This window comes from Patella vulgata, chromosome 7 (genome assembly GCF_932274485.2).
Source record: "Patella vulgata chromosome 7, xgPatVulg1.2, whole genome shotgun sequence".
Lineage (NCBI taxonomy): Eukaryota > Metazoa > Mollusca > Gastropoda > Patellidae > Patella > Patella vulgata.
Genome location: NC_065885.2, coordinates 50,278,471 through 50,303,245, shown reverse-complemented (window position 1 = coordinate 50,303,245; position 24,775 = coordinate 50,278,471). Strand labels below are relative to the sequence as shown.

General features: G+C 32.6%; 2 protein-coding genes across 7 annotated transcripts in view; one reads left to right on the top strand and one right to left on the bottom strand.

Moving 5' to 3' along the window:
* Positions 1–735: 735 nt before the first annotated feature.
* LOC126826659 (glycosyltransferase 8 domain-containing protein 2) lies at positions 736–10,093 on the top strand. Its single transcript, XM_050555640.1, has 9 exons — positions 736–870; positions 1,926–2,039; positions 2,392–2,590; positions 3,499–3,616; positions 4,943–5,030; positions 5,187–5,287; positions 5,717–5,883; positions 6,168–6,280; positions 7,016–10,093. The coding sequence occupies exons 1-9, from the start codon at positions 846–848 to the stop codon at positions 7,189–7,191; spliced, it is 1,101 nt and encodes a 366-aa protein (XP_050411597.1). The 5' UTR covers positions 736–845; the 3' UTR covers positions 7,192–10,093.
* Positions 10,094–10,720: 627 nt separating this feature from the next.
* LOC126826642 (plexin-A4) overlaps positions 10,721–24,775 on the bottom strand; it is a 104,251-nt gene continuing 90,196 nt past the window's right edge. For 4 of the 6 annotated variants that reach the window (XM_050555594.1, XM_050555593.2, XM_050555598.2 and 1 more), the window contains 9 exons: positions 21,280–21,443; positions 20,944–21,025; positions 20,426–20,526; positions 19,856–19,948; positions 19,502–19,671; positions 18,718–18,930; positions 17,556–17,631; positions 16,898–16,972; positions 10,721–14,985 (listed from right to left, as the gene is read on the bottom strand). In XM_050555594.1, the coding sequence (XP_050411551.1) occupies positions 14,884–14,985; positions 16,898–16,972; positions 17,556–17,631; positions 18,718–18,930; positions 19,502–19,671; positions 19,856–19,948; positions 20,426–20,526; positions 20,944–21,025; positions 21,280–21,443 (1,076 nt within the window). In that variant the 3' untranslated portion in view covers positions 10,721–14,883. The remainder of the gene's footprint in view (positions 14,986–16,897; positions 16,973–17,555; positions 17,632–18,717; positions 18,931–19,501; positions 19,672–19,855; positions 19,949–20,425; positions 20,527–20,943; positions 21,026–21,279; positions 21,444–24,775) is intronic. The other 2 variants (XM_050555596.2, XM_050555599.2) reach the window with 1 other exon arrangement.

The window sequence follows — 24,775 nt, the reverse complement described above, 5'->3', positions numbered from 1 at the left end:
TTCAATGAAACTTGCAGATTATAATGACTTTAATAATATCTCAGAGTAGGCAAAGTTTCGGCAACTTCCGGTTAGCGGTTTTCGAGATATCAGGTTACCACACATTTCATGTGGCACGGCTACAGACCACAATTATCTACCGATTTCCATGAAACTTACAGAATATGACAACATTAATAATATCTCAGAGTAGCCAAAATTTCGGCCACTTCCGGGTAGCGGTTTCGGAGATATGAGGTTACCACACATTTCATGTGGCACGGCTACAGACCACAATTATTAACCGATTTCCATGAAACTTACAGAATATGACAACATTAATAATATCTCAGAGTAGCCAAAATTTTGGCCACTTCCGGTTACCGGTTTCCGAGAAGTGGCCGAAATTTTGGCTTCTCTGGGATATTATTAAAGTAATTATTATCTGCAAGTTTCATTGAAATCGGTTGATAATTATGGTCTGTAGCCGTGCCACATGAAATGTGTCGTAACCTGATATTTTCGAAACCGCTAACCGGAAGTGGTCGAAATTTTACCCACGCTGAGATATTATTAATGTTATCGTTATCTGTAAGTTTCATTGAAAACGGTTGATAATTGCGGTACGGAGACTTGCCACATGTGGCAAATAGTCTCCGGATTGTCTTACCACATGTGGCAAATAGCCCCAGCCTTTTAATAATTAGAAACATAATAAATGTCAGTGGATGCGACGAATAGGTTTCCTAACTTCAGTTAGAGCTTTCCGATTTTGCAGTTGGTTGTTGTTTACGACTAGGCTACGTGTCAGAAATTGTCTCAGATTATTTTTCTTTATTTGCAGAAGCTTTGTAGCAGTTTTTGTTATGGCATTTGGTACAATAAAGAAAGGTAATATCGACACTATGAAAAACGCTATATTGCACAAAAGATACATTGAGGAAGAGGCCTATATATGTGTTTACCCTGCATTGCTAGTAGTAGTAACTCAGTTCTTATAGGCCATAGGCCGCCATAGGCCTAGTTATTTTTATTGTGTATGTTCTTAAATGGAAATGAAATGAAATGGGGTTTAACGTCCTACTCCTATACTGGGCTAATGAAGACGGACATACGCCATGCAGTGTCCTATGAGGAAATTTTTGCCCAGGCATAGTCACTATGGCTTACTCTTCTATTGAAATTCAACTGCCAAGGGATCTTTTATGTGCATGCCAATGTACATGTATGTATATTATAAGCTACACAGGACCTTGGTTTTTTCATCTCATCCGAATGACTAGACAGCTGTCCTTGTCAGGCCTTCCATCCTGCACCACTGACAAGGAGAAACCTCATCGGAAAATCAGTACTTCATGTTTATAAAATTGTGCGGGAGCTATAAAAAGCTCCTAATACCTTGAATATATGATATGTACGGTAGTTTAAAAGTAAACAAAAACTGAAAGTAGTTTATTAATCTCAATATTTAGGAGAGCGATTTAGCTAATTTGCTGGAGTCTTTAATGACTCCTTGGAAGGAAAGCTGACGTGCGTCGAGAGGAGCAGGAGCAAAAGCTCCCCTTAAATGTGAAGGACTGGAAAATCCTGATGTTGTTTCCCTTTGTCAGTGGTGCAGGACCTTATAATATAAGGTCCATGGTTCTAACCATAGGCCCTACCGCCCACTCTTCATCATTTCCAACTGTCAAGGATTCTTTTACGTGTATGCAAACAAGTAAACATGCAGGACCTCAGGGCCAGTTTTTTGGGGGGGATTTTGTTCCATCTGAATAACTAGACACTGTTTCTTGTCTGGCCCTCTGTCCTACACCACTGAGTTGACAGCCCATGGGAAACCGGGCTCGAAAATTCTAGGACCTAGTGATTAGTGAGCCTTGTACTACTGTGGCTCCCTGTTTAAGGAGAATCTAAATATGTTCTTATATTTTTGATTTTTTTTTCAGTTGCTCTAGTACTAGTGGTACTATGGATTGGAACTTTATGTTATCTCTGGTTCCCAAATGTATTACCTGATCTTGTTAAATCTAAATTGACAAATAAATTATCATTAGAGTCAGGTAATACTATAACATAACTTATAAACAAATAAACGGTACTTGATCTTTAATTATTGTACTTTATTTACATCTTAAATACTCCATCAATAAAGAAAGTGATAACTACTAACTATAGCCTAATTTATGCGTAATTTCCCTATTCATATACTCTAATTCACTAGTTTGAATGTTTGGAGGTTTAAGTCTTCCAAAATGAGATTTATGAAGTTCTCTCTACTTTTTAATCAGAATGGCATAGTTGGTCAGGTTGAAAAACCAAGTTATGCATGGTGCGGTATTGCGGTCCTCTTGCACTTACTATTATACATTCATTCCTTTTATTGTATAGTTGATCATTGTGTGTATTTTTCAGATCATTATCATGGTAATATCAAGTTTCGACATGTTGCTGCCAAGTTGAATGAATCAAAGGAAGTTATACATATTTGTATTACATCTGATGAACATACTATAGGTGGTATGATAGCTTTAATCAACAGTATTGTATCTAATACTAAATCAGATCTGATGTTTCATTTAGTAACTGATGAAACAAGTATGGATCAACTAGGGTGAGTAGTGGTATATTTTGTGGGAATGTAATAAATGTTATATAAAAGTATATATACATGTAGTATTCCTAAAATCCTTCTTATTAATTTGGTGTGTTTTCGAAATCCTCTCTATACCTGTATGGAAGGATACCCCACCATAAATGAATATCTCCAAATATATCGACAATTATACCACAATATTTATATATATAACAAGCCTTAATTTAGTTTCTCACTCTTATTGTTGCTAAATAGTCGGTCATTTTGTATTTTAACAAGTTATAACCATTTAAACATCAATAAAAAATAGACTGAAATGGTAGGCAGCCATTACATCCGGGCATTTTTGAGTGAAAAATATGTGCCCTTGATTTCAAATTAGTCGTGCTAAAGTAGTCTTCTGACTATTCTGCGGCTGATTTTCAGGCTGGATAATAAAGACTATTTTCCATGAAACATTACAGAAAGCATGGGGCACCCTAGTATGTGTGGCACAAAACTTCCCTCATTTGACACTGCTTGAGGTCTGACACATCTGCTATTGCTCCATGGCCATGGTAATAAATTTGTTCTAATTATGGGCTTGTATAGTAACTGAAGAAAAGATACATGGTTTCTGTAATCAGGATGTGGAACATAAACGTTTTATAGACTGTACACCGGTACTGTTTGATCGTATAGATCAAATATTCCATCCATTAATAATTTAGTAAACTATACACAAAAATTAGCTTTAGGTTTGACCTTTTTTGATATTACCATTCATTGATCTCTACCAACATGTCTGTTTTCTTAGTTCTGATTTCAACTATTGGCACATTAAACAATAACTTCTAGATTTGGAATATATAAATATTTTGCTACCAGTAATTAACTCTACTTTTAGTTATTTGAAATAAAGATATCATGTATCATGCATTTTTCAGGATATGGATACAAAAGTCCAAACTCAGTACAATTAATTATGAAATAAAGAAATTTCCAGCGAATTGGGTGGAGGGAAAAATTAACGTTAGAGGTAGCAGAAAGGAATTGGGTCGTCCAGTAAGTTATATATATTTGATTTGTGAAATGTAGAAAGACTATCCTATAATCTTGCATGATGGAGAATCTGGAGATTCCCAAATGCATATCTGGTTCTTTTGAAGATACCTACCATTTTTAACCTGCTTATTTAAGATAAAATTATTTTACATGGCAATCATGCTGTTAAAATTCCATGGATCTGATAGCAACATAACTGATGTATTAAAGATTTTTAAACCGTAAAAGAGGATATATAACTCCAGTTTGAATTGTTTGTTCTTTGGGAACACCTATTAAAATTTTCTTTTTAATTTCTTGGGGAACAAATAATGAATTTTTTAAAAGAAAAGATACTTAATGGCTCTTCTCTTGGAAATTATAAACTAAACGTTGTTCACGAGACTGAAGTGGCTGTTTTATTATCAAGAACTTGAAGTAAAAAGTAAATTGCTATAACAATTCAACAGAGAATATTATGACATTATAATACCATTGTTATGATAGAGTCTTAGATTTTATTTTGCTTGGCTGTAGTAAGGTTAATATGCAACCTTGTCTTAATAAAAAAAGCCAATGTAATAATGCCGATTATTGCTAATATTTATTTGGACACTAAAATGAGAATTGAATATAAAAATTGATTAAATATAAAGAATTTAATCCTATAGAGTAACTTACTATAAATACTATTTCTCCCTAGCTCCTTTTCAAAATTATAGGCAATACATGTATCTCTTTTCTTTAGTTCCATTCATGTACTGTTATATATTTTGTGTTGTTTTTTATATGCCCAGATTCCAGTGTGGGTGTATTATTTCATCACCATGTCTGTCGGTCCGTCAACTATTGGCCTGTGAACACAATAGAGACTAGGGTTCCTGGCAGATTTTTTTCAAATTTGCTGTGAAGGCGGATGAACCCTATCGATATTCAGCATTCTGCGACCTTCTGTTAAGAGTTATGCCATTTTTCTGAAAAACCTTGTGAATGCAATAAAGGCTTTAGTATTTGATGGATCATTTTTTTATATTTGGCTTAAAACATTAATGCCTGTCGATATTCATAATTTGCAGCCTTCCTTTCTTTAGATATCAAGAACCTTGTGAACGTGATTGAGGCTATAGGTTTTAACAGATTTGTTTTTTTCAAATTTAGTTGGAAGCTCTCTTGTCATCAGAGGATGAACCCTAGAGATTAGATTTCTTCAAATTTGCTCAACATCTAAGTGTTGCTTTCGGATCAGCGGCAGTTGAGTCAAAGCTGCTGTGTGGGCGTATTCCACGCTTTGTGTGGCTATCTTTTAAATATTTTATGCCAAGATGTGTCTTTTTCTATATATTATAGTTAAATTATGCCAGATATTACTTACCTAAGTTATTCCCGAATTTAAATGGTAAAATAATATTTATTGATGATGATTGCATAGTACAAGGTAATGCTTATAATAATTTGTTTATATTATTTTATAGATGGATTAAATGTTGTTTGTTTAAATCGAAATGAAATAAAAAGAAATGAAATAAAATGGGGTTTAACATCCTTTTGATTTGAAGACTTTGTGTTTGAAATTGTTTTGTTTTTTTTCTAGGTGACATATCTGAATTATATCAAACCAAAGTAAATCCCGGCCATCTTGCCGCCTTCTCTGAAGATTGTACTGGTACTGCTAAACGACTCACTTATATGAAGGTAAAATTGACACTTTTGAATTGAATTAAAACAATTTTATTCAGTTTTGAATTTTGAATCCCATTTCACAGCCTTTTCTCATACTTTTGGGAATTTCCATGAATGGTATAATAATAATTATACAATGTGTTAGTCCCAATATGACCTAGTTTGTGTTGAGTGAACATTAAACCCCATCTATCTATCTCTTCAAATGCAATTCATACTCAAAGATTGACAAATTAAATTTAACAGTTAGTTTTTGCAACTGAAAACGAAATGATTATGAATTTAGATTATATAAAACCTTGTGTATTCTTCATTGAATTGAATAAATTAGATTGATTTATTAAATATTTATTGATATTGTAAAATATCTGATTATATAGATTTAATTGATATATTGAATACTATATAATACATATTTATTTAATATTTTGAATATTGTAGAATATATATGCTGATTATATAGATGTTAAAAGTAAACATGTCCAGTTAATGAAGATCGATCCACAAGAATGTGCATTTAATACAGGTTTATTTCTAACTAATATAACGGAATGGAGACTACACAATATTACACAACAGTTAGAATATTGGATGCAACTTAACACAAAGTAAGATATTTCATTGTACTTTTTTATGTCTTCACACTTATCAGTACTTGTACTCAGTGAGTACTACTCACACAGAGTGAAATGGTTTAGCGTGTGCACCTGTCCATCCTCATGAGTTTTCTCTGGGTCCTCCAGTTTCCTCCCACTGCTAAAGACCCTTACGTGCAAGCAAATTAATGATATGTTGGTCCTGAAGTGACCTAGTTTGTGTCCAGTGGACGTTAAAATCATTTAGATAAGCCAACCTCTGTGCTGTATGATTATGTTTTATATTTATGTTATAGAGAAGAAGTATATGGTAATGAACGAGGTGGTGGAGGATCACAACCTCCTATGATGCTTGTATTCTACAAGAAATTTTCCAAAATTCCTGCTATGTGGCATGTCAGATATTTAGGTAATTATGTAACTTATATTTTTCAACTTTTGAATAATCCCTTTGTTTAGAAGATATAAATAAATAAATATAGATCTTTTAGCATTTAAAAACCACACTGATTGTTGTGACGAGATCTCAGGAATGGGGTTGACTTAAAAATAAATTTTGCATAGCATTAGTTTTATTTTTGGGGTACCTAGTGGGGTAATGGGTGTACTGTTATCTATGCACATTGTCTGTCCTCACTGTACACCCCCCCCCCCCCCCCCACACACACACACACGCGTTAATCCTGAAATGATGTGGTTAGTGTCGAGTGGATGTTAAACTCCATTTCTCTCCCTTTCACTTTGATTTTCAGTAGATAATTCAACAGCAGAGGAGAGATTAATTTTATATAACTGAGACCTTACTCACACATTAACAGTTGTTAGGTTAATATGAAAAATTGTCGGAATCAAAATAATTTTTTTTGTTAATTTCACTGTCCAGCCTAAACTCTACCATGCGCATGTCCAGAGTGATACAGAGTCCGAACTGCATTCTGCTTGCACAGAACATATTTTTTGTCTTCCCCACATCTCAAGCCAAATTTGGCTTTGTCTTCTGTCAGAACCCCTCCCTTTTTAAATTGCTGAACATACCCCTGCATACCAACTATTGTACAAAACGTATAGAAAATAGATTATTTCCTGTCATCACTTTCGGATTTGTTTTCATATAAAATCATTTATCAGATAAATTTATTTTCAGGCTGGACACCAGGAACCAGTTACACTACACAGTTTTTACGAAGTGCTAAACTTCTTCATTGGAATGGACGTTTTAAACCATGGGGACGAACATCACAACATTCAGAAATTTGGGATAAATATTTTATTGCAGATCCCTCTGACAGATTTCTCCCTGTTCGCAAAGGCATTGTTTAGATATTATTTGCATAATCATACACTGTTGACCAACTGCTATCTTGTTTTCTTAAGCTAAAGTGAATTAAGTTTCAGTATTAAGTTATTTGAGGATTTTTGTACAGGCATTTTAAAACTTGCTTAATAATACAGAATGACCCTTTTGATTTGGTTAAATCCAGATATAACTAGGGTACAATTCAACATCAGTTAATTAACTGTTCTGTGATCAAAAATGAATTGTGTAAGACCTACCATTCATCTACTGGTATCTTAAAAAGGGGGGTGGGTGGCCAAATGGTTTAACGCGTGCGCATTACATGGTAAGATCTGTCATTGAGTCAAGTGGCATGGTTTCGATTCCCCCTTTGTACGTGACAAGGAAAAGGGTCGCCTGTCCAACCTTGTGTATTTTATCTGGTCCTCTGGGCCCTTAAGAAATACTGCAATTCGATTGGCTGACCAGTAAAATCAATTTGCATATATCCAATGAAGTGGCAGTATTTCTTAAAATTTCGGTTGTAACTTAGTTTAAGTTTTCGTGAATAAGGGCCCTGGTCCCACCCACACACCCACTGCTAAAGACCCCTACGTGCATGCAAACTATCAAAATAATATTGAAACATATGTTCATCCCGAAATGACCTAGTTTGTGTCAAGTGGATGTTTGACCCGATTTCTCTCCCTCTCTCAACTGTCTAAATAGTATGACAGATGAAAGAAATCTTAACATTTTTAGTCTAATTTAAAGAGGTCCTGTTTATTGTTAAATCATCAGTGATTTTTAGGATTTATTTTGACAACAATTTGGATATATTTTGAAGAGTTAATATTGTGATCTGATGGCGTTTTCTATTCATCTAAATTGATAAATGTGTAAAGGTGATCTATTAATACAGTAGTATGTGCTATTTTTGATACTTTACAAAAAATGAAATCAAACTGAAAGGAATCCAATTATATTTGATGAAAAGGTCCTTGTTATTTATATTATTTGTTTATTTAACTCAAGTGTTTATGCTAGTCATATTTTACATTTAATGAACTAAGAGTTTAATTTGTTTTGGTTCTGTTTCAAAATCCATTCTGATTTTATTTTTGAATACTAAGAATTGATGCTATAGGACATTAATTCTAAGTGATTGCAAAAGAAATCAGATCAAATTCTAAACTTCGTTTAATTTAATTGAATCCATTTTATAATTGCCATTAAGATATTTCATGGATATGTTTATTTTTATTAAACTTCCGTGCTTCCCACTACCTAAACTTGAATCCATATTTATTTTTGATGTACTATGTGTACATGTGACAGGCCATAATGGTATCATAATGCCTAGAATAATGAGACAAAAGCATACCATTTGAATAGTAATTTATGACAATTTTATTTAAAATAAGATGGATTTTATGGAGCATTATCATACCTGTAGCAATCAAAATTATACGATATCTTTAGAATTTGATGTTTCAGATTTGTATTTTTGTAACATTTGTGCATGTACCATGTATATATAACAGTTAATTCATCAACAAATATTCATTCATCCTAAATTAAAATACTTGTATGATTTTAATGTGTTTTTGTATGAACTTATATTTTTTTATATTTTGAAACTTATTGCCTGTTTATTTTTCTCTGAGTATATAGATAATAACTTTTACTGGAAAATGAAAATATCCCGGATTTGGTACAGGATACCCACATTCTAGATGGCCCTTGCACAAAATATCAAAATTGTGATATTGTTCTAATTTATAAAAGTGATGTGATCACATCTGTACGGTCTTTATAAAACGATTGAATTCACTGATTTGATGATGGTATGTAGAATGTGGTGTTGTTATATACTAGTAGTAGCTAAGTGGCATAATGTCTGATTCACAGTAGTCATACAGCAGACATTACTATATACTGCAGAATCAGGGGTCTTATTAGTTTTATTGGCTGAGAGCTACAGTCAAGATTTTAACATCGGCCAATGATGTTTTGCTATCACAATATTGTATATTATCAAATACTCATTTATATTATATACATGACAATACATGTAAAATTATTGTTTAGGGTATTCTATATTATATTAGAAAATTAATCTCATATCCTGTAATGGATAAGGTATAAACATAAAGGGTTCTTTATTGTCAGTTTGAAATCAATTGTCACAGCATTGAGTCCTGTCACAATTTGCCAGCAGAATCAGGACTTAATCTCAGGTTTAAGCTATGGTAATTGGTCTAGATCAGTGATTCTCAACCAGTGTGCCATGGCACACAGGTGTGCTGGAGATCTTTCTAAGTGTACCATGAAAGTTTGAACGGCACACTAAGAGAGTTTCTCACTAAAGAAACCAGCCATTTGACTGATGCTATTTGAAACACTGCAATAAAGTAAGTTCATGGCTGCATTTTTCTTTTTTTAGTTCGAGTCATTCTATGGGTCAATGACTAGTCTGTCTATGGTTGTTTGCGGTCTCTGAATTGCAATATTCAGATATTTTTTTATAGATACCGGTATTTAGCCAGGTATGCCGCTATTCTTTTCTTGTCTTCCAAGGTGTGCCGATGGCGTAAAAAGGTTGAGGACCATTGGTCTAGACTGACACCATTTGAGGGATTGGGAGAATTAAGTTTCAGAACATTCAATCAAGAATCTCTTTGACGTTTTTCAGTCAATTAGTCATATATCTATGTTTTATTATTTGCCGTCCAAATATATACCATATATTGCTTGTGGTCTAGTAGTCATATAAATCATTAATCCATCATTGCTTTACTGCTTATGTCTACATCAAAAAAACCTTTGTTGACATATACTGTGTATAAGATGACCGACTCATTTGAAATATGCTTATGAACAAAACTGTCAGCCAATATGAACAAAATTGTTTTTTTCATGAGTAATAAATAATATAAATGTAAATTGTTTATGAGTCTTATTTTAACACGATATTTAATCCTGTGGAGGTGTGAGTCAAATTACCTTCCTTTTGGTAGAGATGCATTAGCTAGAAATCTTCATTCATGGGATTGTTGAATCAAGTATTGGGGAGCTGTAGTGGCTCAGTGGGTAAGCAGAAGGTTCGCCTACCAGAAGTTCTCAGGTTTATCTTCAGGTGTTGACCAAGAAAGTTCCTCAGGATTTTTAGGCGTGGTTTCATCCATCAATGAGGCAGAAGGGAGGGCCTCGCAAGGAACTATGTCTAGTCCTGTTGGAATGCATGTAAAAGAATCATTGACAGATGGAATTTAAAAGTAGTCCCCTGTGCGACTGACCAGGCAAAATTTCCTTTTGATTAGTTCGGTTGGTGCCTTAAACCAGATTTCTATCAAGTATCACCTACCTTACAAATTTTTGGGCTGTAGAATGCATTTAAAACCAACTATAGTTACTGCTATGGGGTAAATACTATAACAATCAGACAAGTTATTACAAAAGATATCTTCTTTTCTGCGATTTTGTCTTATGATTGATTTATGATCCAGAAATTCAGGAGAATAAAGGGAGACAACCCACTATTAAAGCAGGCTATGGAATCACAATGTCAAATCAACTTTTTTCATTTATTTCCATATAAAAGAGCTTTATACAAATTTCTACAGCCAACTTTAATAAATGAAATGAATTCCAGATATTGAACTCTGTATAGAATAATATATGAAATTATGATATGATGAATATACAGTTTATGAACATTGATGATGTATATAAAAAAAAATTATAAAAGAAAAAATTCTTATACAAAACAGTTGGTATATTTTGATAGCTTCTGAATATTGGTTAAATTAAGTACAAATTCTAAATGTTTGATATTCAGAACTGAAACTATAAAAATTAGCATTAAAGGGTGGCTTTCAGGTTTACAAGGCTTTGTCTGCTATATCACCTCAGTGGAAGCAGACGTTAAATAATGCTATTTCATGCACACTTTGAGGGCCAGGGGCAATAACTGTGGTTAGCCTTAAAATTAATGGGCAAGTCTGAATTTTAGTAGTGATCTCATTAAGAATAAAATTGCAAAAACATAAGACATTTAATCTAAGTGTTTACAAGGGTTAGGTCACAGGGGCACTAAATGCTGCATTTTGATGAGATTAAATGAATGATTCCTGCAAGTTAAGAAAGAAAAAAAAAACCTTCAAAACCTCTGATCTGTAGAAAGTTTACAAGAATGGTGGACAGACCTACAGGAGTGACGACAATATACTCCTACATAAAATTTAAGAGTATAAAAACTGTACAATGTAATTAAAATAAAACTACAGCAGACATAGTTATGTTAGAGAACAAGGAACATGGTAACCATTTTCTCAAAAGACGAAAACATGCATATAAATAACTTAATATTTAGAAGATAGATAAGAAAATAAATATCTGCTATTAATGAAATTGAAGAGAAAAAAGGTATGATATCTCGTTTTCATATTTAAAGCCATTCCTAAATTTTGACTCATTGCAAAGTATAGTTCCATGATTATATTGCATAGCAGAAGAAAGAATTTTCTTGTTTATATACATAATTTACAATTAACACAGCAAATAAACTAAAATCAGGTGTAGAAATGTTCCCTAATATAATTGAAAACTTAATTAATATAACCATAAATATACAAAAATATATATAATTTCTAACCTCGTAAATAAAACATTTCATTAGAAAATTTGTATGGTTATCAAAATATACTGAAATTGAATTGATAATTCATGAAAGATGACGAAAGGAATATAATTTCACTAAATGTTTTTTAAATAGAAGTTTAGGAAGACATGCATTCGTTATTATGTTATACTCTTCATCAGTTTGGAGTAGGTTGTAGTTGTAAAAATATTTCTGATAAAAATGAAATTAATAATAAATAAAATGGTCTTGGACTACCGTACTTCAGGTATTAGCTAATAAATGGTATTACTTAATATAACACATTTACTTAAATATAAATAAAAAAGACTGCAAAAAACATCCAAACTTGGGACTCCAGTTCCAGGATAATCTAGTAGTAGTAGTATTATTAAAAACTTTAATCTCAAGAGAGGCTACCACACATACTACCGTGCCTTATGTATTATAACATAGAAAAAAACAGGATATATTTAAATTGCCATGAAATATTTTAACAACATTAATTAGGCACAATTCTAATTAGAAACTTGCGACATTTGTCTGATTAATTAACTACTGTATACAAAGTTTAACAATAACAATTATACACATACCTGAACCATACATTATTATTATATTGTATATATCAGCAGTCGACAGATAAAACTAATAACAGTACACATATAAACACAAGTAAAGCTATGTATTAACCTTTCTAAACACACAGGAAATCAGACATAATTTTGATTTCAATTCAAAGACATTACTTCCATAATAGATCTGGGTGAAAAATAAAAGTGTCCATTTCAGCAGATTTTATGTTCAAAAATTTTCCCCAATAGATAAAACCAATGTTGAGATATAATTTATTTTGTATGCCACTGTCAACAGAATAATTCAAAATTGAAACTGAACTTAGTAAACAAACCATCTTAATCTTTCAAATTAAAATTTGAATTGTATAAAGCTTGTCCCATTAATAATCGAATTAATATAATATATTAAATCAATTATATAATTTATTTTGACATAAATCAAAGACGTTTAGCTTCAAATTTTCATTTGATTCATCCAAAATGCCATTTTATATTAGTGATACATACAAGTAATAATACATGAAAGTTATAAGATCTTCAAATAAAACAGTTAAAAACAATTTACAAAAACTTTGTGATTAAGTTAGTTGACAAAAGGTGATTTCATAAATGTATTCATTTTCTACCAAACTGGTTAAGTATATTAAAGTTCATGTTCTATCTTTTTTTAGCAATGATTTAAAAGTTTTGAACAACTAAAATCACAAAAGGCACTCAGAAGATATTGAACCAATGAAAACGGAATTTGTTTTACTCATCATGTAAATCATGAACATTTGGCAAAGCATGTGATAAGACTTAAAATGATAATTCATATCAAACAGTGTGGTTATATCAATATACAGGAATATAAGAACATGTATCAGATATATAAAGCTTATGTTTAGTCTACAATTTGAATAGAAGAAACTTTCCACAATAGTTCCTCTACACAAGCAACACTTTAAAGCTATGGGCAGACAAGCGTATTTTTATGCCTGATCGCCAGCGATTTTTTACAGCCGATCACGAGTGGGCACACGTAGCGATCGTCTCAAGAGCATATGCCACTCTACGAGTAAATAACATTGATCATGTGACTTGTACAAAATGACGAATCACCTAAAACGTAAGCATGCTGTTATTTATTTGCTTCTAAAACTCTGGAATTGTGATCGTGACATCAAACAGGCAAGGCCTTTTTGACCAAAGAATCACCAATTTTTCTTTTTTCGTTAGACTCCACGCTTTGGCAGTGGAGGAAGCTATTTTGAGATCATGTGATATCAATAATGTCTCTGACTGGCTTATGAAAATGGTTGGCTTATGCTAGATACCGGGATTGGTTGGGCGACAAGTAGAATCGTTGTCGCGGTAAAAGGACACAGGTGATTTTCTTCAAGCAATTTTAACAATCGGCTTGATCGGGCGAAAAAATACGCTCGTCTGCCCTAGGTGTAAGTACAGAGCAGTTGTATATTAAGTTTAGCATTTCATCTATGAAACAATCTTACTAAATTTTTTAGCGAAATCCACGCTAAGTAGATTTAACACAAAGTGTGTTTCCAGCCAGCAACTTGAGAGTTACAAAATAAACAGCACATTACTATGTAAAACATCCTTTCAGATCAAGATTAATTTGTCACTAAAATAGTGTTATTTTTGAAAGTCAATGCTAAAGTCAAACTGAATATATATTAATGGTTTTATACAAGTTTATATATACTATGATGTATGATGATAATCCTACGGTTAATATATTATTTATGTACATGCCACTATTTTCATCATTTGACTAGCATCACCTAAAGCAAATAAAGGTTTGTCATACTGTATACATACATATATATTATAACCATTTTGATTAGAATAATAATTCAATACAAACTCTAATGTAATTTTTTTTTTTATTAAAAAAATGTATATAAGACACAATACTGTTTGTTATAATTCGTATAAGTAATAAAGCTCATTATTTATATATTATACTTATATTGTAAGCTGTCAAATACATATAATTATATATATATCATATCAAATGCATTGGTTATTATTATTTAAAACATCTAGTTTGGTACTTTCAAAATGACCACTAAAAAAACACACACACACACAAAATGCAAAGCTGGTGTACATATTTTGATTGTTAAAATGAAATAACTGCTAGTCAATATATATCCACCGTAATGTACTAACTGAATGCATAGACTGGCTTAAGCACCAACTTAATCCTGTGAATCAAGACCGTCTGGTATGACCAAAGCACCAAAACAATTAAACATAAACTAACACACACATATATATATATATATATAGGTATATATATAAAATTGTCCTGAGTCAATGGTTATGTTTCCTAATAAATCACACGTATATATCTACATGAAGATCACGAATCAGTATATTCAGTTATTGGCACTTAAACTGAGCACGTTATTAAACTGTTCTCCTCCACACAAGAACATGTTCACTTTATCTGCCTGTTGTATCAAAACAGTTTATCATTGTTTATATACTAGCTGTATAGTAGTAGCACTTCAGCACACTGCATCACCATCCATGGCGGCTTTCACTTTCTCTAACTTATGACGTAATTTACTTCTTCTTGCAAATTCATCTTCATCTAATGATTCCATTAACTGTAATAAATAAACATGTACTTAATCAATATACTCAACAATAAAACAAAATTACTAAAAGCTATTTACATAAAACTTAAATTTTGAGGGGATTTTGATACAAAACCTGACAAAAGTTTTTTCTAGTACACTTTTAATTCAAATAAATCATTGCACATATCGTCGGTGGGAAGTGAAAAGGCCTTATCTGGCATTTTTTTTTTTTACAAAATTCACTTTTTGCGTCTTTAGAAAGATTTTTTGCGCATCTTTTCATCTAGTTGTCATATTTCTGAGATAACAAGCCAACAGTGAGGCTGATGTCCCCCGCCGAAATAGGAAAATAATTAGAGGACACATATAAATTTATCACAAATTATCTTTTACAAAGTATTGAACAATCAAACAGTATATCTTTATTTATAGTCTAACAATCAAAGTAGGAGAGTTATTGTTTTCCAAAGTCTCGACCAATCAAATTGCGTATCGCTCTGCTTACCCTGAGCAGAAAATGCTCATTATCAAACTTAGTCAAGGTATTACTGTAATGAAACTATACACCAAGTTTCATCAATCTCACTTAATTAGAACTAAAGTTATCGTGTCCCAAAGCATCAACCAATCAAATTGCTTATCTCTGCTTACCCTAAGCGGAAAATGCTCATCTTCGAACTCCATCAAGGCATTGACCTAATCAACACATACACCAAGTTTGAACATTCTAGCTCAATTAGGAAGAGAGTTATCGTGCCCCAAAGTATCAACCAATCAAATTGCTTATCTCTGCTTACCCTAAGCGGAAAATGCTCATCTTCGAACTCCATCAAGGCATTGACCTAATAAACACATACACCAAGTTTGAACATTCTAGCTCAATTAAAAGTTATCGTGTCCCAAAGCATCAACCAATCAAATTGCTTATCTCTGCTTACCCTAAGCGGAAAATGCTCATCTTCGAACTCCATCAAGGCATTGACCTAATCAACACATACACCAAGTTTGAACATTCTAGCCCAATTAGGAAGAGAGTTATCGTGTCCCAAAGCATCAACCAATCAAATTGCTTATCTCTGCTTACCCTAAGCGGAAAATGCTCATCTTCGAACTCCATCAAGGCATTGACCTAATAAACACATACACCAAGTTTGAACATTCTAGCTCAATTAGGAAGAGAGTTATTGTGTCCCAAAAAGTGTGACGGACAGACAGACGGACGGACAGACGGACAGACAGACGGACGGACAGACGGACAGACAGACGGACAGACAGACGGACAGACAGACGGACGAACCCATTTTAATAGTCCCCTGCTTTCTTCGAAAGGCGGGGGACAATAAAAAGAGGTTTTATAGGTATTGTTTCAAAATGTTGTATATGGGGCATTCTAATAAAATATCAATATTGAAAGCGAAAATGTCATATTTCCTTAAAAATTCACCTTTGTATCTTACAAAGCATTACAATCAAAACAACGGTAGCCAGTGTAATATTACTGAAATTATTGTTGAGCTTCTACTGTGTGAAATCTATGAAATTGAAGCAGGTAAAGGTGAACTTTTTCCAGAGATACATTTTTGCTGTATATAATTGCAAATAACTAGTTTTCAATTCCTATTTCTGCACCAGATGTTTAGCCCGATATGTGCGGATAGCTACATACTGATTAAACGGCTACACATTCATTTTTTACACAAATATTTGCAAAAATCTTCTGAAATACATCATTTTACATACAACATTTTGCCATGATGTTTCTATAAGACATTTTGATTCTTAACCTCCATGCGATTTCTGACTCATGGACAATTTCGCAAAACCCAGATTTGACTGCTCATCGACAATATTATATATGTAGTCTGTAGATCTAAAGCATATTTTATAATTAATGTCAATCCTTTACAGAAGTTAATTATAATGTTAAAATAGACCTTACCTCATTGTAGTTTTTCAACACATATTTATACAGTTCATATAAAGCAGCATTTGTATTAAATTCTTGTTGATGAACCTGGGGAAAAAATATTTAAATTTACAATAAGTCTGAAACAGTACATTTGTAAAACTGAACATGGTTCAAGGCTACAGATGCATTTTTTTAAGTGACCACATTTAGGTTAAGATGGGAAATCATCTACATCATTTTTAAAGATACATTTTGCAGACAGCCATTAGCTAAAATACAGAACTAAAGATTGGAAAATATAATTATTCAAACTGTTGGTTCTGAACAAAAATATAGCTATGAATGGAAAACCCTGGCTATTCCATTTCAAATCTGAAAGGAAAGCCATTACAAGTTCAGCAGTGACTTGGTGATATAGGCGAAGTGTGTAGGCATAAAAGTTATAATATACAAAACATGGATTACTAAAGTATGGAGTATTCTCATTTGTTCTAAATTGTAACACTGTCATAGGAAATATTTTTATTAAACAACAAAATAGCTTTCTTATTTTATTACTGTCATCTTACTAATCGATTTTTGTTTAAAATTTTATATCTCTAGGTTATACTAAATAAAACAATTTCAAGGCTTTTTTTTAAATCTGTATTGGTTTAAATGAATAAATGTTAAGAGTGTTGTAACTTACCCTAGACTCATCAGTTAACATAGCAGTCATATCTTGATCACTGATAGCAGGCATCATCTTGATATCTTGATAATACCTGAATAATACAATGTTTTATTATAATTACAAATATTCAATCACATTAAATCCGTGGAAGTGAGCACCTTCAGTTTTAAGTGTGGCAAATAACTCAAGAAGATGTATGCATAGAAAGAATTATAATCCTTTAACCAGCGGCTGCCAGCCAGACATTTTCGAGAGATGGATAGAGAACAAGCTAAAAAGAAAGTGATTTTTCCTACAATCAAGGGCCATAATTCAAGAAATTACAATTCGATATGCACAAATATCGAAAGGAACCGAGATCTTTAGGTAATAAACTAACATTTAAGTTTCAAGAAAATCGGATAAAAATTGTGACCTCTATTGGGTCCACAACCTTGATATACCATATTTTTTCGCTATTTGACAACGAAGGGCGGCCATTTTGTCTGTCAGTTTTGGGCCGATTTTCACGAAATTCGAACTCATCCGTCCTTAGGGTTTAACGGTGATATAATAATACGGTTTTTTTTTAAATCGGATAAAAATTATGATCTCTATAGGGTCCACAAGCTAAAAACGTGATTTTTCGTACAATTCAGGAAGTTACGGTCCGATATGTTCGAATATCCAAAGGAACCAAGATCTTTGGGTTATAAACTTACATTTCAAGTTTCAACAGAATCGGATTAAATTTGTGACCTCTATAGTGTCCACAAGCTAAAAACATGATTTTTCGTACAAACAGGGGCCATAATCCATGAAGTTTTGATCCGATACATGCCAATATCGAAAGCAGCCGAGATCTTTTGGAGATAAACCTATATTTCAAGTTTCGTCAAAATCTGATAAGAATTGTGACCTGTAGAGTGTCCACAAACAAATTGTGGACGGACGGACGTCTGGACGGACAGGGGCGACGACAAAATACGTCCACATGAAAATGTGGGCTTATAAAAAATGGTTCTTACAGTCACCTATAGTCAATTACAGTATTTCTAGAAATGTTACAAGAATATTTTGTTCCTTCAGACTATCATCCTGATGAGAGCAGGAATTAAATAATCCTATTTCAAACACACACTGTCAAATGAAATTCTGACATTCTGATTTGTAAATAATAGAAATGAAAAATTCTTACCTATCAACCCACTGTTTATATTTGGGAATTTCCTTTGCATAAAGCAGTTTACTAGACGGGGAATCTTTCCCTAACACATGTTCATGCACTGAACAACTGTCCATAAAAGTTTGTGCCACAACAGAAAGACAGGAATCAACAATATTTGATTTATATATATCGAACACAAAATTAGGATTTTTCATCACATTCACCCAGAATCGTAACGGTAAACTGCAAAGTAAAATGAAAGAGTTGAAGTAAAATGTAATCTTGTTAAGATGAAGAACTGTATCTTACAGGCTATGAATGGGAAACATTATTCAATATCAAATATAACATGTACAGCCATCACTTGGAGAAGTGTAACGTGTGTTTGTGTGTGGTGTATATCTACACTGCACACACTATAACCTATCTCTTCATATACAAGCAAAAAGACATCTGTCAAACTTTTGGTTGAAATTTAAGGATTAAATTATTCTTATTGTGAGCTAACTAATAACTTTCCGCTTACAATTTTAAAGTCCACTCGAGACAAACTAGGTCATTTCGTGACTAACATATGGTTAACTTGTATTTCAATATTTCGATTGCATGTAGGGGTCTTTAGCAGTGGGAGGAAACAGGAAAATACCCACAAGGTTGGACAGGTGACCCTACTCCTTGTCACGTACTAGCAGGGAATTGAAACTACGCCACTTGACTCAATGACAGACCTTAAGATACATGTGCACTTGCTAAACCACTAGATGACTAAGCACATGTATGATTAATTTGATATAAAGATTTATTTAATATTTACCTGTTAGATTTCCATGTATGTACAGTTTCATTATCCTGGATGTTATGTAACAAGGCTTGATCATCCAGAAAATCAAACATATATTTAATAGCTAAAGGAAGAACGTTACCACGATGAGCTGTACTAAATATTCTTTCAAACAAATCATCAACGAACTGTTGTAATGTTCCCTGTAAAAACATATCAATTTCATACATATTGTTTTATATTCACATCGGACTAAATATAAACAGTCATAATACTCATAATAGTCTTCTAATTAAACTTGTTCGAAGTTTTACATCCTGATTAATAATAATTTTAAATTATCAAAAACAAATCATATTTATAATGGAGCAAGCCTATATACAATACCTTTGTAACCAATAAACGTGGAAGATATATTTCTGACACCATTTTACTACCTCTATCACCTTCCTTCTGAATATCAGAATCATGATGTCTGACCTACAAAACATTTCATTCAAATATAATAACATATCTTATAAACTATTCTTGTATTCTAACTAATCTTCCTGTCAATTAAATACTTCACATTGAAGGACTTCACTATAATGTTGATGTTCACTGATTACACCTACCTTATACACAGTTCTCTGCGTACTGAAGAGAGAGAAATGGGGTTGAATGTCCACTTGACACATACCAGGTCATTTTGGGACTAAAATATGGTTCAATTTTATTACCATAATTCGATTGCGAGTGGGAATGTTTAGCAGTGGGAGGAAACCCATGAGGTTGGACAAGCAACCCTACTCCTTGTCACTTACAAGTGGGGAATCGAAAACCATGTTGATTCCAGCCTTATAGTGATGTCCCAACATACTTTGATTTAGTGAACATGTGATGACTCTCCACAGGGTAAGGATTATAAATTAATTTATAACTTATTCAGGAATATATAGTAAGATAATATTTACTTACAAGATGGTAACTTTTAACATTATCTACATCTACATGTATAGATTGGGGAGATGTTGTTCTATTTAAAGATGGACTTCTGTTGTTGTAGAATGACAAGTTATCTGGGAGAAAGAAAAAAAAAATACATATACATCAATAAAGTTTCCATTGCAAGTCAAAAATACTAAAAAACAAACCAATTCAATATTATTTATCCTCAGTTGGAGGTTCATCTTAAAGATACTATTTAATCACATTTAAGGAAAATTAGACTCCCCCCCCTCCCCCCAAAAAAGACTGACGGAGCAGAAATAATTTTCACCGTGACTAGCTGATTAAAACCAGTGAATAGAGACTGTTTTCCCAAACAAGAGTTTACAAATAGAAATGAAGATAGGTCTTCTGTCAGTATACAAAATCATCCAATGGATAATTATGGCCAAACCAGGATGGTAAATCTCACCACTGTGCAAAAAGGAGTACAGTCTTAACAATCCTAATGAAATTCAAATATAATGTAATTAGTATATTATATTTACCAAATCTGAGTGATCTATCTGACATGATACTACTATTATAAGTTGTTTTTATTTCTAGAGCAACATAAGCACCATCAGGAACCTACAAATAAATTATCAAAATTCAGTCCGGTTTCTTTTTTTATAATATCAAATTTAAATTCTTCTTTAAAAGAAACATATGATTTGTATATTAACATAATAAATATTTCTTGAATAAAAGATCAACTTTATAGCCATGTACAAATCATCTTTTCTTGATGAATTCAATGTCCTCTGATTCAGCATTCCTCCTGCATATTAATGGTGAAACGAGATCATCCAGTAATTATTGATAATAAATAAAAGCTTCCTTACCTTATAATGTGAGAGTGTGTTTAACCTACGACAATCACTTTCCATCTTTGATGTGTGATCTTCATCATGTAACACTAAACGGTGAGTATCTTTCTGTGAGGGGAGGTAACCTTGTACTTTTTCATTGGAAGGATTCAGCCATTCTGGTTTATGATCAAATAAAACTGCCAATAAGATATGAACAAAAACCCAATTATAGAAAAAGCCCCGCTCTGCAGTGTTGAGCAACCATATTATGATGAACATGCAAGGACAATTAATATTAAGTAAATCTCTATATAAGATAATATTATTCTTGTCTGGTATAGATTGCTTTCATATTGTTTTATAATCAGCTTCAATGTAAGAGGTTGTATATTTTTATTTCATGATCTGCGATACTGACTAATGAAATCCTATTCTAAAATCTGAAGGCTGTAATTACCATTATCAATAGATCATTATAGGCATTGGAAGATTGTATTTGTCATACGTTTTCTTATTTGTAGTTTTTCCAATGGTTCTGTCCGAATACTGGGAAAGAATTCGACAATAGATAATGTAAAATGAATAATTTGAAAATTTCATTCAAATCACTCTATTGCGAGTGAAGACATTAGCCTTTGAAGGTTTGACAATAATTTCAGCCACCATACTGGTTGTTCGAAGCTAAGTCTCGCTCCTCCATTTTTAGCTTAAATCAAAATATGGCAAAACTGTTCTAATCTATTTAATATCGGAGAAATCTGATGCCATCAAGAGTTGAGTATGGCCTGAATAAGTTAATTAATGTCTAATTAATAATTTAGATAACATTTCAGGCCTAAAGAAATAAAATGAAATGAGGATTAACGTCCTACTATTCTGCTCCAAACTGGGCTAATGAAGACGGGCATACGTCATACAGTTTGCTATGAGGGAAATTTTGCCCAGACAGCAGCACTACGGCCTACTCTTATATCGAATTCCAATTGTCAAAGGACCTCGGCTTTTCGTCCCATCCGAACGACTAGACAGCTGTCTTTGTCAGGCCCTCCGTCCTGCATCACTGACGCCGGAAAATCTAGATGAACTTTCTCGGCCAATGCAGGGATCGAACACCCGACCTCCAGGCTAGCGAGCCAGCGTCTTACCCACTTTGCCCGCCAGGACTAAAGACCTGCAATAGGTAGATTTAGTTCTTGCATAATGTATGTTTAAGATGACCCTAGTTTTAAGTCTACATCTTGTGACAATACAAATGTTGTTTGACTGTTTTTGTCTTTGACATAGCCTACACAATTTAGATCTGTACAAAAACCAAAGTGGTTTAACTTTGCCATCTGAACTTGTTGACTTAAAATTGTTGACTTCATATGGCTTAATGCATTAATTGCATTTTATCACTTTTTGGGGAAAATTACTTTAACATGCATTATGCAAGAGCTAATGTTACTATTGCAGGTCTTTCTTTAGGCCTGAAATGTTATCTAAATTATTAATTAGACATTCATTAATGACGTTCGAGGCTAGCCTAAAAACTGAATTGCTAATGTCTCGGTTGAGAGATAAACAATTTGAAATTTTCAGCACATTCTGTTTTCATTATCTATTTTTTAACTATTGTAGCGAGAACTGTCTAATCTTACCTAATGCCTCTCAGACAAGTTGATTTTACATAAAGTTTGTTCAAAGGCTAAAGTCTTCAGACTTAAAATTCCCACTAGTTTCAAAATACAAATCTATACCAGATTCTACAGTAATATTATCCTAACTTATTATGAAAGGAATGAATGCACCAAAGCTAGCAATAAAGAGCAGCATTTAATATCAAATTGTATCATTTTAAACTTAGAAGTCACTGTTCTGTGTTAATGTATAAATTCTTTGTTAATTGATAACATAAATAGTAGTCTAGTCTATTAATTAAGGAACACAATAGCATTTCAAAGCAATTCTATGTGCATTAAAAACTTTTTTTTTCTCGCCTTTTGTGAAACATTCCCAGCATATTTCTTTTATAAAACTTCTCTGGGAAAAACAAATACTCTACTTTCATTGCCATAGAATAGAGCGAAGGTAAAGCTAGTTGAAATTATTTATATATAGATATGCATTGGCAAACATTTTTCTTGAAGTGGAAATTTGAGATGATATAAGCCTTTGTTGGCTGGTTGTTAGATAATGTTAGAAGATGTTATTGTTCTTAGACATGAATGTCATAATATCCATCCTAGTAATCTATATCCCAAAAACAAATGAATGAAAATGAGTAATTGTGGTGAGCTAACAGTTCAATGTATGTGGTATTGCCATATACATATATTATATACATTAACCAAAATGCTACAATTCGTTACAATTCTGCACTTTCTCTTGCATGTATCACCATTTTTATTAAATTCTCACATCATGGGTTGTTGAAAAGCAGTCATAATTGCTAGTAGTATTTAGTATTAAGAATATATTAACAATATTTAATAATTTGACAGTATCTATTTCTACTGAGATCAAGAATTTTTTCAAACCGACAACCACAAAGTTTTAAAGACCAAATAACAGAGACTAATTTTTGATTGTTTTGTGAATTGTTCACCCTTCATACCAACAACGTAGCTATCAAATACAGTTAAATTATTAAAGCATTAAATGAAGTGCAACCCTCATACAAATTGTTAAAAACATGCAAAAAGAAGAAAGAATGAACTAAAAAAAGGGTCACAAAAAATAAATTAAATTAAAATGCAAGTGTCAAAAGAAACTAAATAAAAGACTAAAAGATTACAAAAGACAACTAAAATTATTAAATCAACACTGCAGATTCCCTTCCAAAAAGAAAAAAAAATCCTCTTAATTTTTGTTAACTTTTCTGCTGAAGTATTTTAAGAGTTTTGTTACTATTATAAAACAGCTCTTTCAACTCAAACTATGTATCTTTTAAACTATGTATCTTTGAGACAATAAGCCAGATCATCAAGTCTCTCAACCCAACTATGGCTGTGGAAACATGATGACCAAATCCAATACTAGCATATCCAATCTGGTTAAAACACAGATCCCATTTCGTTTCGTTTTTATAGTTCAAAATTTCGTTTTACTTGTCTTTACTACACTTGGATCTGGGAGACTTGTTATTTAACTCGTGTTCTGCTTGAAATGAGGGGTCAGCCAATCAAATGGTCTGTCGAATCGAGTGTTTGACCTTTTTTGCCCGGAACTGTGGGTAATCCACTAGTAACATCAATGCTGATTGGTTAATCAAATGTCTGACGTCATAGGTCAAAGTCAGTCTTTTGACCCCTGACGTGACCTATCGCTATAACTTGTCAGATCTTCATGTAGTGTAGGTCATCGAAAGTATAAAAAACGAAACGAAATATGGATCTGTATTTTAATCAGATTGTAGCACATCAGATTTGATTATTATTATTCAGAATGATAGCAAATAAATTTTTCAATAAATAACTTGAGTTATTATAAATTATGATTTGACAATGAATATAAATGGTACATGCTGCTGTGGTACTGACCGGTATTG